This window comes from Chiloscyllium punctatum, chromosome 2, assembly GCF_047496795.1.
Source record: "Chiloscyllium punctatum isolate Juve2018m chromosome 2, sChiPun1.3, whole genome shotgun sequence".
In the NCBI taxonomy this organism is placed as follows: Eukaryota; Metazoa; Chordata; class Chondrichthyes; order Orectolobiformes; family Hemiscylliidae; genus Chiloscyllium; species Chiloscyllium punctatum.
In genome coordinates this window covers 88,261,124-88,276,923 of record NC_092740.1, presented here as the reverse complement: position 1 = coordinate 88,276,923, position 15,800 = coordinate 88,261,124, and the positions used below count along the sequence as shown (strand labels likewise).

Here is a 15,800-nt window from a genome sequence, read left to right as displayed (position 1 = left end):
AAGATTACTATTCTAAAGGGGATGTAGGAATAGAAACATGGAAATATGTGTGCACAAATCATAAAGTGGGACTGCAGATTGAGAAAATGGTTAAAAAGACATACTGGCTTCCTGGATAAAAACCAAAAGAACCACGGATACTCTAAATCAGAGACAAAAATACAAATTGCTGGAAAGCTCAGCAGGTCTGGCAGAGGAAGGGTCACTCAACCTGAAACATTAACTATGGTTTCTCTTCACAGATGCTACCAGATCTGCTGAGCTTTTCCAGCTATTTTTATCTATAGGATTCCTGGGTTTTATAAAAGGGGCAAAAGCTGAAGTATTGTATTTAATTCTTAACACTGCACTTAAGACAGTCATGAAGGTGTTAGAGAGGATGCAGAGAAGATTTACAAGATTAGTTTCAGGGATAGGTTGACTGCAAAGAGTGAACAAATTTGGATTGTTTTCCTGAAGGATGAATGTTAAGGGGAGATTGGAAGGACATATTCAAAATTCAAGAGAAAGAAACTACTCCCACCAGTGAAAGGATCAAGAACAGTGGAGATAGATTTAAAGTTGATTGACAGAAGGACCAACACCACAAAGAAAAACCTTTTTTTTTACAGAGGGTAGTTTGATTTGGAATGCACAGCTTCACAGGAAGGTTGGAGGTAGATTCAACTGCAGTTTTCAACAGGGGGCTGAATAAATACCAAAGGCAAAACTTTGCAGGGTTCTGAGAGAAGTGTAAGGGAATGAAACATGCTGAGCTGATCCTGCATTGACCTGATGATTTCAAATGAATGGCCTTCTGTGCCAATAACCATTTGATGATTTTACAAACACAAGTTCAGACTTTATCATCAATCATCAATACTGCAATAGTGATAATTAAACATATGATTTTTAATATATAAAACTATATTTAGTGCTTAGTAAGAAAGGTAATAATTCTGGGTAAAGGACATTAAGACAATGGCATATGCAAAGTAGAGGGCAGGGAAGCAGAACTTGGTGTGGGACTTCTAATTCTTTACCCAATTTTCTCAAAGAATGTATTCTAGAGGTCAGGCATAGGAGAGTTAAATAATGTTGTTCACAATTTTGTCATTTCCAGGTCCTCTTGCATCCGACAATTATCGGTAGGGAACTAGAACTCAATCTATAGTATTCTTCAGAACAAATAGCATGCCCTCACTTCCCATGTTGATTGGATATCTCAATTTTCCCAACCACTTTGCTAATGATCCTGTTACCAGAATGAGGGACAGAATAAACATTAGACCAGCCGCTCAATGAGAAGAATTTAAAGAGAGTTTATCTGCTTACATTAATTTTTATAATAGGATACTCAAAAAAGTTGACGCTCTGCAAGCTTGAGTGTATGATTTAGGATTTTATTAATCAGCATAAGAAAAAATGTAACAAATTCAGTAACTTTTACAAGTCTTTCATAATGCAACATTTACACTTTCCAAAATAGAAGAGCAATTGCATCACTTAAAAATTTCATGTGAATTATTATACAATGTATCAATTGAATGAATATTTCAGGATATTTGATTCTGTTTTAGATTTCATAAAATATTCATCAGCAGCCTTTTGTGCATTTTCATTCCCTCCTACCGTGAACAAAGAAGCATCGTTATCAACAGCAACAAGACAATTAACTTGTTTTTTTAAAAAATTCTCTTTGTTAAAAGATGCCTTTGTTATTCTTTTACTTTTATGACTTGTCTGCTGCTCTGTTAGATGTGTCTGAAGCAATGGGCTGATCAGCCACCGAAAGGCTTAGCAATTTCTCTGGAACCTGAACCACCACATATTCTTGGGGTTGGCCATTCCTCCTGGATGAATATTGCTTGCTAGTTCGATGTTCATTAGAACCAACTGCTTCTTCAGATTTCAGAAGTTTGTTCTCTGAGTTCTGGTGGTTACATTTTGAGTTTTTGGACTTGGATTCAAATGATTGATTTTCAAGTTGAGCAGTAATATTTGTGGAAGCATCAAGAATTTGAGTAGTATCAGACTGATTGTGAGAGGCTTGATCTCCAGCAAACAACTGTTAACATATCAGAACAGAAAATGAAAAAAACTACAAGAGAGTGCCCAATTCATCTTCTGTTTTGATGACTGTCAAAGTTTAAATAATTGTTAATTTGTTGATCTTAAGACTACGAATATCTAAACCTCACTCCAACTCCCAAAATTTCCTTCACTTTACTTTATCTACAACAGCTGTCATTACTCCTGCCAGCTTTGCTGTGGATATGTGCTTAGAAGGAATAAATGATCAACAATAGCTCTACAGTCTGAACCTAATTCATTTGTTGGTGCTGTGTGAAATCACTGAGAACAGCTGTAGTAATGGTTGCAATGCCATAAGAAATGCAAGTTCTTATTACTATATTTTAAGATATTTATTTGATTTCATTTATTGCCACAATTAGGACAATACAGATGATACAGACAATCAAAATTCTGCACATTTTGTGAAAAATGTTGTATTGTCTCGACTATTATGGGTCAGCAGGTTGGAATTCATAACTCTCCCAATTAACTACAAACTTCAATGTGTTTTTTTTAAATTGGAACTGAAACAAATACTGAATGTGGAAGATCACTGTTAGGGATCTTCGCCTTTGAGCTAGTAACACAGCAGAACATATTATGACAATCATTTCAACCGCATGTTGCCATAAGAAAATGTTCAGACAAACTAAAATTAAGTAACTGACATACTGGGAATTTGTCCATCAAAATACATTAGTGAAGGATATCTCAATTGATCAATTTGTTAGTTTGAAAGAGTTGAAAACTTGTACATTAGAGTTCAGCTATGAAATCATTGGATACAAAGTTCATTCAAAATCTAAGTGAAGCTAATATTGTTTTGCAACGGAAACAGAAAATACTGGTGTTTCATACCAGATAAGTACCTTCCTGAACAGTGACAAAGACAAGCTAACATTAACAAGTACACTCCATATATGATTTGGTCAGCACTGAAGAGCCCTACAAACTTCTAAAGTCCGAAGATCCCTGCTCTCTACTTAATTATTAATTCATTAGGGTGAACTGCAGCTGTATTCAGTGCCTCTAGTTAAGTGAAAGGAAAAAAATATCATTGACCATGATCTGATGACCGAAAAATTTGTGCTTTTGGCAATCAAGCTCAGGTGTAAAGTCTTGTCAGCAAACTAGCCCACCAATATTCACTGTCACATCTTATACAGAAGTAACAGCCATGTGTTAGATACGTAATGGTAGCAGAGGAGAAAGTCAGGACTGCAGATTCTGGAGATCAAAGTCGAGTGTGTGGTGCTGGAAAAGCACAACATGTCAGGCAGCATCTGAGGGACAGGAGAATCGACCTTTTGGGTAAAATCCCTTCATCAGGGATGAAGGGCTTATGCCCGAAACATCAATTCTCCTGCTCCTCGGATGCTGCCTGACCTGCTGTGCTTTTCCAGCACCACACTCTCAATAATGGTAGCAGATCTTGTAAAGCAACCGCTTTAGCATTCAGTGAATGTCACGAAAAACAAAGAGGAAGAAACTATTGGTAGCAAAAATCAACAAAACCAAACTATTGGTAAATTTAATTAACTGTTATTTCAATTTACAGCTGCTTGCACATCTTGTAGCATTTCCAGAAATTAGCACAAAAGGAAGCCATTCCATCCATTCTGCCAGACTAAATCATTGAAGCTACTCCTCAAAGTATCAGAGTACAGAACAGGTGCTTCAGTCCATCATGTCTGTGCCATCCATTACACTAAATTTACAGTAGTCCCACTTTCCAGCACTAGGCTCATAGCCTTGAATGATATGACATTTCAAGTGCTCATTCAAGGATTTTCCTTTCAGCCCACTTTGCTGAAAAAAAAAGCTTATCCAGCTTCTTTTCATAGCTAACATGCTCCATTCCTGGCAAGATCCTGGAGAATCACTGAGTACTCACTTGTCTTGTTTCTTCTTCCATGTGAATCATCTCACTCATTTCAGGGTTAAATTCCATCTGCTCATCTGATTATATCCTCCAAGAATTCAAGCCTTTTACCTCACTCTCACCCACCGAACCAATCTTTGCATTATCCCCCCAACTACTTATCATATCCCCATAGTCTCATTTATGTTATGTATTTATATCATGAACAATAAGGCACCCACCACTGATCACAATGGCTGCCACTGAACCCTGGCCTCCAATCATAAAAATAACCCCTAACATGACCCTCTCTCTCCTGCTACTAAGATAATATGGATCCAATATACCTAGTTATCATGGATCCCATATGCTTTTACCTTCTTTATTCAGATCCTAGTCTTCGGTTACTAATCCTTCTACAAATGGAAATTGCATCCAATATTAACATTATCAAGCTTTTCATAATTTTGTAAAAGTCTTGATTTTCTCTGCTCGAAGAAAAACATTAAGCTTTTTATCTGCATATTAATTAGCGGGGAATCATAGACAGGGACAACATGAAGTTATGTAAACCTGTTTTAAAAATGAGCATTTCACTCCTCTTTATTAAGAGGAAAAAAGTACTTTTAAAACTCCTCAGAGTTACAGCACCCGCTGTTCTTTTGGTTTTTATTGGTTACATTTTCATTTTTGGGGATTTCTTTTCCATTCTCACTAAATCCTTTACTAGGTGTAGCAGTTACACACTAACAATTCTTCGGTGTTTGTGATGCATTTTGTTTTCTTCTGATAAATTACGATTACTAGATTACTTACAGGGTGGAAACAGGCCCTTCGGCCCAACAAGTCCACACCGACCCGCCGAAGCGCGCGCACCCACCCACACCCATTCCCCTACGTTTACCCTGCACCGAACACTACGAGCAATTTAGCATGGCCAATTCACCTAACCTGCACATTTTTGGACAGTGGGAGGAAACCGGAGCACCCGGAGGAAACCCACGCAGACATGGGGAGAATGTGCAAACTCCACACAGTCAGTCGCCTGAGGCGGGAATTGAACCCAGGTCTCTGGCGCTGTGAGGCAGCAGTGCTAACCACTGTGCCACCATGCCGCCCATAATATGTAGCACAAATGCTAACAATTGTATGCGTATGTATACATTATTAAATTTTGTAACTCGAAAATAAGATTTTCATCATTATTGGTGAACAAAACTCCCAAAATTTGGGGCGACACTGTGGCTCAATGGTTAGCACTGCTGACTCGGATTCGATTCCAGCCTCAGAGGACTGTGTGTGTAGTTTGCACATTCTCCCAGTGTCAAAAGTGTACTAATCAAAGCAAGTTGAGCTGTGTTGCTTAGCAATTACGGATGAATTTACATCAATAAGTACAGCTTTTCAATGAAATGATGTGACAACACTAGCAATCAATTGCCTAAAGATCAGTTAAGTACCAACCAATGTTAAATGAATGTGCCTCAATGAATGAGGGAGGGACCCTCTTGTGGCACTGTGGTAATGTCCCTACCCAAAACTGCGAGCCCCACATTAAATTCCGACCTCCTCCAGAGAAGTGTAATAATATCTATGAATAGATTTATTGAAAAAAAAATAATAAATTTAAAAAACTTTAAAAAATAATAAATTAGGGTCCAATAACAAACAATACAATGTTTAAAAGACATTTGGATAAGTACATGACTAGGAAAGATTTAGATGGATATGGGCTAACAGCCGGCACATAGGACTAGTTTAGTTAGGGATAATGGTCGGTGTGGACTAGTTGAACCGAAGGGTTTGTTTCCATACTATATGACTCTATGACACTAATTCGTTATTGAAACAATGTATTTTATAAAAAATAATCTGTTTCATTTATAACTGACAGCTATCAATCAAGTTTATATTACTGCAAATGTTCTTTTAATCTGCTAGTTAACAATTACTTTGACTGAAAGATATCCTTCAACAAATACTACCAGAACAGATAAACTATGTATTTATTTAAATGCCTTTTATAAGCTCTTACTGTGTACAAATTGATCACTGTTTACCTATGGAATGTAATTAATTTGTTTTGAAGCATATTAAGCACAAAAGATTCTATGTACTTCTCAGTGTTTCCTTTAAAAATTATAAACTTTATTCACCTGTATAACATGCGGTGTTTCCTGAAGCATTTTCTCTTTGGTTGATTCATCTTGTTCTTTCTGACCATTTCCAACTGTGGATGATAACTGAGGTTGTCCAACAGGACCAAAGTCTGATTGGTCTATTCCAGCCATGCTGGCCAATTTCCCAAGACTGCAAAATATTTATATATATATATAGTGGTGGGATAAAGTGCAAGACAACTTAATAAAACATATTCTCTTGTAGCTAAAGGGACTTCAGGGCAGAACACAAATCACTGACAGAACACCAATCATGTTTTCCTTGATCTTGTATCTATGAGAGACATTTAACTTAATAAAGTTCTTGCAAAGTGTGTGCAGGCTTAGGAAAGAAAATGACAGTGTACAAAGGAGAAATGTTAAAGAAAGGCTCACTGCTTAAGGAAGAAGATGCACAAATTATTGAAGGTAGCAGGACAGACAGAGAGAGCAGTAAATAAAGCATGGTTTTCCCGGCTTTACTAACAGAGGCATACAGTACCAGAAGAAAGAGGTGATATTAAATGAGACACTTGTTAAACCTCAACTGAAGTATAGCATACAGTTGTGAGTGCGAAATTGTAGGAAAATTGCATTAGAGAGAGTGCAAGAGTGATTTACAAGAATGCCTCCAGGAAATGAGGAACTTCAGTTATGAGGATATATTTAAGAAGTTTGGACTATTCTACTTGAAGAGAAGACGACTGAGTGGAGATTTGATTTTACATCGTAAGTGAGCAAGATAAAGAAAAGCTGTTCCCAGTCATAAAAGGAACAAGAATGCAAACATGGATTTAAAGTAATATGCCAAAGTAAAAAAAAGTCACTCAACAAGTAGTTAGGGTATGGAATTCACACCCAGGAATGGAGGTGGAGGCAGGTTCAGTTGAGGCAGATGGATGAAAGAATGAATTGGATAAAGGAATTATTGAAAATAGAAAATTTTCATCAGTCCAATGTTCAGGCAACAAAAACACAGCATTATATTGGTATCCTTTCTTTTTTCATAAAAACGCTTACTTTATTCCAGATTTATTGCAATCAACGAGGGTTTAAGTGTTGTTTGCTAATAAAACTGAAGATTGGAAATGGCCATTAATTTGAATCTTTAGGTCAAAAAGAACAAAGCTTCAAAATTTATTTTTGTCATTCTCAGAAGAATTATTTGCACCTGTAATTGTAATACCTGAAATGTGAAAGAGAAACAAAAGTACCTATGTATCATATATATTAGTGAAATTCTTAACACTTGTTATCACTAATGGGAAGAATAAGTTGTTTTATGTTTTGTAAATTACAAAGTATTTTCTGCTACTAAGGAGGACAGGAGTTATTGTATGACTGTTCAGTAAAGCTTCTAGTTATTTTGACCTATTACAGCCTGTAAGAAATTAGTATGATGTTCTGTTTAAGAATGATCAACTATAAGCGCATTTTCAAAAGTCAGAATTGCCTTATGCTCGTGACAAAGCAAGGTCATGGGTTTAAATTTTTGTTGTTGTTATTATGGCTAAGGCTAACACAAAAGTTGTGGTCAAGAAACACACTTTCATGGTATGACAAATGTTCATGAAGATATTGAAGCGAATTGGTTTGATTTGAAATTAGCTTAGTATCTTAGTACTTTAAGGCTTACTTTTTAAACAGTACATAACAGATGTTTACTTCAAGTAGCACTTTGAAATTAGGTTTTATAAACAGTCTTGTGGTTATTTTGTCCCTTAATATACAATCAATTGAATGTATTACATTGTTTCTTATGTGTTTTTTTGTTACTTTACTTTTTATATACTTGTTATCCCATTGTGGTGGGTTTTTATTTAATATGTACAAACTCTGCATATATTTTATGTTGGTGCAACTTTACTCTGCTAAATCTGTTTCAAGCACCAGAGTTATGGTGAAGTCAATTATCACCAAAAAAGTCTTTCAGTCAAAAGATACTGATAGGTTTTAGAATTTTCCTGAGAACTAGGATGTATCAATTAGGCATTTGTGATGATATTAAATTACTAGAATGTGACTTTACATACACCACATAGACACAAATTGTTCTAATGGTGTCACATTAAACATCTATGGAGTTAGTAAGGTAATAAGTACAAGCTGTCATAAAAAGGATTTGACCGACATTTGAAATAATAAAATCAGAAAAAAGCAGGGCGTGATATGAGTAAGATAACCATCACTTTTAAAGAAACCAATTAGGAGTTGGGCACACATTACCTAGCCAATCTGAGACTGATCATGTGATGTTCATGCCAGCCAATTAGATTGCAAACTACATCTGATCACACATGGGGGAAGTAGTTAGCAAGAATTAATAAGCAATGATACTTACTGGTACAGTGCACAGAACAAAAGACCGAAGATAGAAGGAACACTTCATTGAACAGAAAGCAACAGGCGAGGTGTGGCCAATCAACCAGAAACCATGAGGTGGAATTCCATTGTGAATTGACAAATCCATTGCTTTTATAAAGTATCATTTCTTTTGCACTTATTTGATAACGTTAAATTATGTGAAATTTATTCAAACATACTCATACCAAGAGTAGACCTGCATTTAGTCAAATTTAAACAATCTTGAGATTCTTTCTCCAAATTGGTCTTTTATTGTAATTGACTTATGTCTCACAATTAAAGTGGAGTTGAATATTCCAAATCTCACATTATTAAAGTTTATTAAAATGTTAAACAAGTACATAGAGGGTCAGAATATAAAAAATGGAGTCGTTCATACTCAACCCTACTTTTGAGAACACTCACTTTCTTTTATAAAGCGTAAGGTTAGTCAGGGGTTATGAATATTCAGCCTTCTGTGCCAATTAATGTATCATAATGTTATTGTAGGCACTTGTGAAATGCATTTCCACGGCAAACAAGATTATTGGTCATATAACACATTTTAAATTTGAGCCAACTTTATGTAGCAGAAAGGAAATACAGAAAGAGACATGTACAACAACTTACCCAGCATCTTTTAAGAGATCTAAAAAAGCATGAAATTTCTTGAAAGAGGCTTCAATGCTTTCTAGTACTCCTTCATCCTCAAGGATCGTACTTGTGGTAGATTGCGCTTGCAGAGCATCAGACAGAGTAAGATTGATTTTTCGAAGCTGGGCAATCTCAACTTCAAGCTGTCAAAGGTAAGCAGATCACAAGAACTATTTTGTATTAATTGCTTAGTATATTCTATTTCTGATTCACAATATTAACAAAACATTTACTTGTTTCACTCTTGAAGTTTAAGCGAAGTCAACAGTATAAACTTACTTCATATGGACCTTGATGTTGATGCATACGATCCAGGTAATGAGGTTAGCACTGAAGCAAACTCTAAGCTAAATCCTTAAGAAAAGGAGTGAATTGGTAAAGCACCAGTTCCAATGTTCCCAATATATTTTTTAAGTTCTAAAATTCACAAGCCAATGAACAGCTTTTTTTCTTGCAGATGTTAAAAAAGTAATTTGAACCGATGTTGAAAGATTGAACACATGGGGCTAAATCTTGGAGGGGCAATCATTATGAAGGGGTGGACAGGGGCAGATGCAGAGAGAACATTTTCACTTGTGGGAGAATCTAAAACTAGGATACATAGCACAAGATACTGGATTAGTGGTGCTGGAAGAGCACAGCAGTTCAGGCAGCATCCAACGAGCAGCGAAATCGACGTTTCGGGCAAAAGCCCTTCATCAGGAATAAAGGCAGTGAGCCTGAAGCATGGAGAGATAAGCTAGAGGAGGGTGGGGGTGGGGAGAGAGTAGCATAGAGTACAATGGGTGAGTGGGGGAGGAGATGAAGGTGATAGGTCAAGGAGGAGAGGGTGGAGTGGATAGGTGGAAAAGGAGATTGGCAAGTCGGACAAGTCCGGACATATCAAGGAGACAGTGCTGAGCTGGAAGTTTGAAACTAGGATGAGGTGGGGGAAGGGGAAATGAGGAAACTGTTGAAGTCCACATTGATGCCCTGGGGTTGAAGTGTTCCAAGGCGGAAGATGAGGCGTTCTTCCTCCAGGCATCTGGTGGTGAGGGAGCGGCGGTGAAGGAGGCCCAGGACCTCCATGTCCTCGGCAGAGTGGGAAGGGGAAAATCCACTGGAGAATTCTGGAAAAATTGCTTCACAGACTGTGGTCAGACTATGACATCGCCACCACAACAAGTGAGACAATAGCTTATTCCTTTCATAGTGAGTCCAAATGAGGGTAATCTAGGGTTCGGGCACGTACAGTTCCAGACGATGTCAGTGACATAGACCTCCTATCTCAGTGTAGTAGCATATTATACGTCAATTGTAAAAAGGTGTTACAATCATTATTATTCTCTCTATGACTTTAGCCAATAAAACATACAAACCTTGTAGAATAAACAAAAAAAAATCAGACTAGCTAAGTACATCCAGTCATGAAGCAAGGTGAAATAACAACGCAAAGGCCAGTATCCCATCACCAAGTCACACTTTATTTACAGGTGCATAGTACAAAACACTGACTCAGCTTGCTTAGAGCCGGCTCCTAGAGCAAACAGAACCCTCAACACTCCTGTTTATATCAGAACTCCCTAACTGTACCAGGTTAACAGACCCACCTAGGGCTGACTAGTAGATGACATTGGTAGAGGTACAGATAAATTTCTGACGGATGTGGAAGGATCCCTTGGGGCCTTGGACAGAAGTGAGGGTTTTGCACTTCCTGCAGTGGCAGGGAAAGGTGCCAGGAGCGGGGTGTGGGCCTCATGATGGAGTCACGGAGGGAATGGTCATTTTGGAATGCTGATAGGGGTGGGGAGGGAAATATATCTCTGGTGGTGGAGTCCGTTTGGAGGTGGCAAAATGGCAGAGGATGATGCGGTGTATGCAGAGATTGGTGGGGTGGAAGGTGAGGACCAGGGTTCTACCCTTGTTGTTTTGGGAGGGGTGGGGTTCAAGGGCAGTGGTGAGTGAAGTGGAGGAGATACGCTGGAGGGCAATGTTAACCACTTAGGAAGAGATGTTGTGATCGTGGAAGGCGGCGGCTATCTAGGACTTTGAGTTTGAATTGGTCATCCTGGGAATAGATGCGGCAGAGGTGGAAGAATTGGGAATAAGGGATAGCATTTTTACAAGAGGTAGGGTGGGAGGAGGTGTAGTCCAGGTAGCCGTGGGAGTCTGTGGTTTTGTAGTATATGTCTATGGTTAGTCAGTCGCTAGAGGTCCACGAAGGGGAGGGAGATTTCCGAGATGGTCCAGGTGAATTTGAGGTTGGGATGGAAGGTGTTGATGAACTGTTCAACCTCCTCATAGGAGCACAAGGCGGCGCCAATACAGTCAACGATGTAGCGGAGGAACAGGTGGGGGGGGGGTTTGTTCCCAGGATGACCAATTCCACCTCAAAGTCCCAGATGGCCTCTTTCTTCCACGATTGCAACATCCCTTCCATGTGGTTGACGATGCCATCTAGCACATCTCCTCCACTTCACGGAACACTGCCCTCGAACCCAACACCTCCCAACACAACAAGGACAGAACGTTTCCACCCCCCCCAATCCCCCATCCCACCAAGCTCCACATACTTCCGCCACCTCCAAACAGACCCCATTACCAGAGACATATTTCCCTCCCCATCCCTATCAGTGTTCTGAAAAGGCCATTCCCTCCACGACTCCCTTGTCAGGTCCACACCACCCACCAGCCCACACTCCACTCCTGGCACCATTCACTGCCACCACAGGTAGTGCAAAACTTGTGCCCACACCAGTCCTCTCACTGCCATCCAAGGCCCCAAGGGATCCATTCACATCCATCAGAAATGTGCCTGTACCTCTACCAATGTCAGCTACTGCAACTGTTGCACCTGCTGTGTTCTCCTCTACATCGGGGACCCACAAGCCTCATTCCTAATGAAGGGCTTATGCCAAAACATCGATTCTCCTACTCCTCAAATGCTACCTAACCTGCTGTGCTTTTCCAGCACTACACTCGACTCTGAGTTCCAGCATCTGCAGTCCTCACTTTCTCCATTATAACCATGAGTCTGGTAATATAATTTTTTACATGTTGTGATTTGTTCACATATGTAAACTTTGCAAATAATATTTAAAACGAAGACATAAAAGTACAATCAAATAAATGTGAAGAGCTCTTTTCCTCAAGCAGCTGAGGAAGTATAACTGATTTTAGCATCCAATTGACCAATTTCAGTCTTCTAGTCAGATTGTCATTGTCTGTATGGAGTAACAGTGATATAATCCTGGACATATGGACAGAAATAAAAACTATTGCTGAGAATTGTAAAGTAAGTTTCATTAGTTTACAAATAAAATTAAGTAATAATATTACACTTTTTAGATTCAAATACAAAGAAATGAAATTAAAAATCTGAACTATAGACTGAATACTAATAAGACACATGCAACTGTGGACTGAATATTATGAAGACACGCCTATAACTGTCGCTTGATTCTGCTTAGATGAGTTGAACAGGGTTCATCACACAGTTCTAGCTCGATGAAATGTGAGGCAATATGAAGGCATCATGCTACAAATGGAGAAGTTACGGTCAATTTTCGTAAACTTCACCTGCTCACAATGTTCATTCATTATTTATATATAGTTTTGGTAGTCATGACTAAGTAAATTAAGGTCATGGATTTCAAATTCATTTGCTGCCTCATCTGGATCGAGGCCTGCTGATTATATTTCTCATCTTAGCGTTCTCTGGCAGTGGTAGTCTCCCTACCTCTGAATCAGAAGGCCTGAGTTCAAGTTCCACCTGTTGCAGAGGTGTGTAATATTGCACATCTGTAGCAAGTTGATTAAAAATATCTATACAGTTTTGCAAGGCCAATTAATGATTTAGTAATTAAGGCAAAAAGCAAGTTCCAATTTCTCATTCAACAAGATGAACATAAATTAATTGCAAGGCATACAGAGGATGACAGAATAATACAGAAAAAAAGCACCTTGGTTCACCATTACCTCCATCAAACGAGCATCAGCCTTTGTCCGTGCTCTAATTTCTTCTTCCAGTCTTAGTCGACATTCTTTTAGTTCCACCTGTAAAAGTGTTAGACAACAGAAATGGATACTTGGCAAACTAAAGAGCTCGTTATTGATCTAGTTTATAAAGTTCAAGGAACGTATGATGATTACAGATATTAAAGTCCATTAGTTGAGACGAAATGATTTTGTTTCGAAGACATCAATGGAAGGTGAGAATTCAAACAGTAAGATGGAATGCTGGGTTGCCTTACAGGTCGATACCGAAGACACATAATATGGGCCTACACCTTCAAAGCATAAGTGTACTAAGAAGGGTAGACAATTCATTTGTACTCAAGAGACACCCACTGTATCTCAGTCACTTTAGTTGTACGATCTTACATTTACTTAATTTACATAGTCCTTAATTTACACACAAGGCTAAACTTATTTGACTTTAATATCCTAATTTGATGTATTTAGTACAACTAAAAGATTTAAAATAAATACACAATGCATCCGAGTTATTGAGTGGGCTTACTCTTTCCAACAATTATAGTAGCAAATTTCTGTGTTAATGTTTAAGAGCTGCAAAATTGGTCTCTTAATCTATAAATATGCTGGGTTCCAAATTTTAGTTTGTTATTGAAAGGCATTACCAAAGCTCTACATTATATAAACGACAGTTGGTAAATATTTTTCTTGTATTCAATTTAAAAATAAGTAATTTTAATATCTAAAAAGTGTATGTTTAAATACATTAATTCTTACATTCTCATTTTCACATGCAGTATTACCTTTAATTGTTTATACTGCTTGGTTTTGAATGTCTCGTATGAGTTTTCCATATCATTCATCTGCATTTCTGCCTTAGAAGTACAGATCACCGCTTCAGTTTCTGAAGATGATCCACTCTCCAACGTGATCTTCACTGGATTACTTGCCTGCAATCAAAACTAAACATTCATTTTATTGGAAGTCATTATTTCTATAATACATCACTAAAGTATAGGTGATAATGGTGGAGGACCTAAATTCTGATTTTTATTTCGAACAATTTTTTTTCAGACTGGGTCGATTTAAACTCAGGTAACAAAAGTAGAATGGTGACATTGTTCATCACCCATCTCATTCTGAAATATTAATTGATGTAGAAAAACTACATATCTGTACAAACATTTTAAACTTTCAAATATTTTGCTTCAGCACTTCATTTCAGCCCAATAAGTGGGAAAGGTGAGGAAACAAATTCTGCTTTAAGAAATGTCAAATTACGATACAGCGTAATACAACAGTTATAAACAGAACCATCCCTCTAACCTTCAATCAAATCCATTCCAAATCAACAAAGATTCTCTTTGCTGGCTTTTAATAGCCAAGGTTGTAATTAAGTAATGTTAAAGACAAAGTGAAATGTACTGTGATTATCCTTGACTCAAGTTATGTCATGCTGTTTTTTCCTAGTACAAAGACAAACATTTTAGTGAACACAAGATCAAAGAAGATTAGCAACAACTGTAAACGCTGGCAAGATAACAGATCATATTTACCCTGTCATAATCAAACCAATAATTAAAATAATGACTAGATATGTAAAAGTGGAACAATTAAAACTGACCTTCCTTTTGAATAGAGGTTAAAGTGATGAAAGAAAAATGTGATTCACCCAATACGAATAATACAGAAGAAAATCAAACCAAATAGAAGAAAAAGAAACTGGAAAGATAGCATATTAATTAGGAATAAGTGTAAATTGCAGTCTTGCCAGCAAAGTCTGTTAGTATATCAGTTCTCTGTTACTTTCATCAGAGGCTGGACAAGCAAAGCAGGTAATAAGTGCCATTGAGAAAATGGTCCCTTTGGATTGTTGAATGGGAGATGCATTTGGTGATCAGGCAGAGATTGAGATGGTAAAAAACTGGGTGATTGGTGAGACAAGGAGGAATGTCCTTTTGCCTCTGGAAAGGACACTTAAAAAGTCTTGTGTGGAAGATGATGAACTGAGCGGAGAAAGTAGCAAGGAGGATGGAAAGAATTATAAATCTTTCTGTGTAGAACGTATGCATCATCTGCAAGGTGTACTGCAGCAACTCACTGCAGTTTTTCAACAGCACCTTCAAAACCCCCAACCTTCTACTATCTTTGAAGACCGCAATGGATACATGGGAACACCAGCAGCTGCAAGTTCCCCTACAAGGCACACAACATCCTGACTTGAAACTTTATCACTGCCCCTTAATTATCACTGAGTCAATACCTTAGAATTCTCTTCTGAACAACATGAGCTGCAGCAGTCCAAGAAGGCTACTACTATCTTAAGGGCCATTAGGCATGCACAAACTTTTTTGGCCTACCGTCAATAACATCCTTATCCCATGAACAAACAAAACAAAAATGCAGTTGTGACAGGTAGTCAATTGACATTATATAAATATGAATAATCAATTTCTGGGGATAGACAGCTAAGGAAGGAAAGAAAATACAACATAAAAAAAAGGGTGAGGGTTGAAATCTCAAGCAATGTTAATTACAAAAGCAGAAAACTGGGTTGACAATCACCAATATAACAACAAAATGATTCTGGAAAGCATGCAACTAAGTCTGGAACAAATCGCGCTAACTTATCATATAAAAAAAGACACAACCGAGACCCACTCGGTTCCCAAAGCAATATCTTTTATCTGGGTGAAACAATAGGATTTTAAAGACAAGATTTTCATTGTGTAGAAGATCATGGTGCTGGATAGGGACTTGTTAGATTGGTGTTC

The 15,800-nt window shown here is 37.8% G+C and overlaps 1 protein-coding gene across 3 annotated transcripts in view; it reads right to left on the bottom strand.

Annotated features, from left to right (window-relative positions):
* Nucleotides 1-15,800, bottom strand: part of LOC140486332 (phosphoserine aminotransferase-like) — a 168,693-nt gene that overhangs the window by 88,641 nt on the left and 64,252 nt on the right. For all 3 annotated transcript variants that reach the window (XM_072585318.1, XM_072585328.1, XM_072585336.1), the window contains 4 exons: nt 13,830-13,976; nt 13,030-13,107; nt 9,049-9,215; nt 6,073-6,226 (listed from right to left, as the gene is read on the bottom strand). In XM_072585318.1, the coding sequence (XP_072441419.1) occupies nt 6,073-6,226; nt 9,049-9,215; nt 13,030-13,107; nt 13,830-13,976 (546 nt within the window). The remainder of the gene's footprint in view (nt 1-6,072; nt 6,227-9,048; nt 9,216-13,029; nt 13,108-13,829; nt 13,977-15,800) is intronic.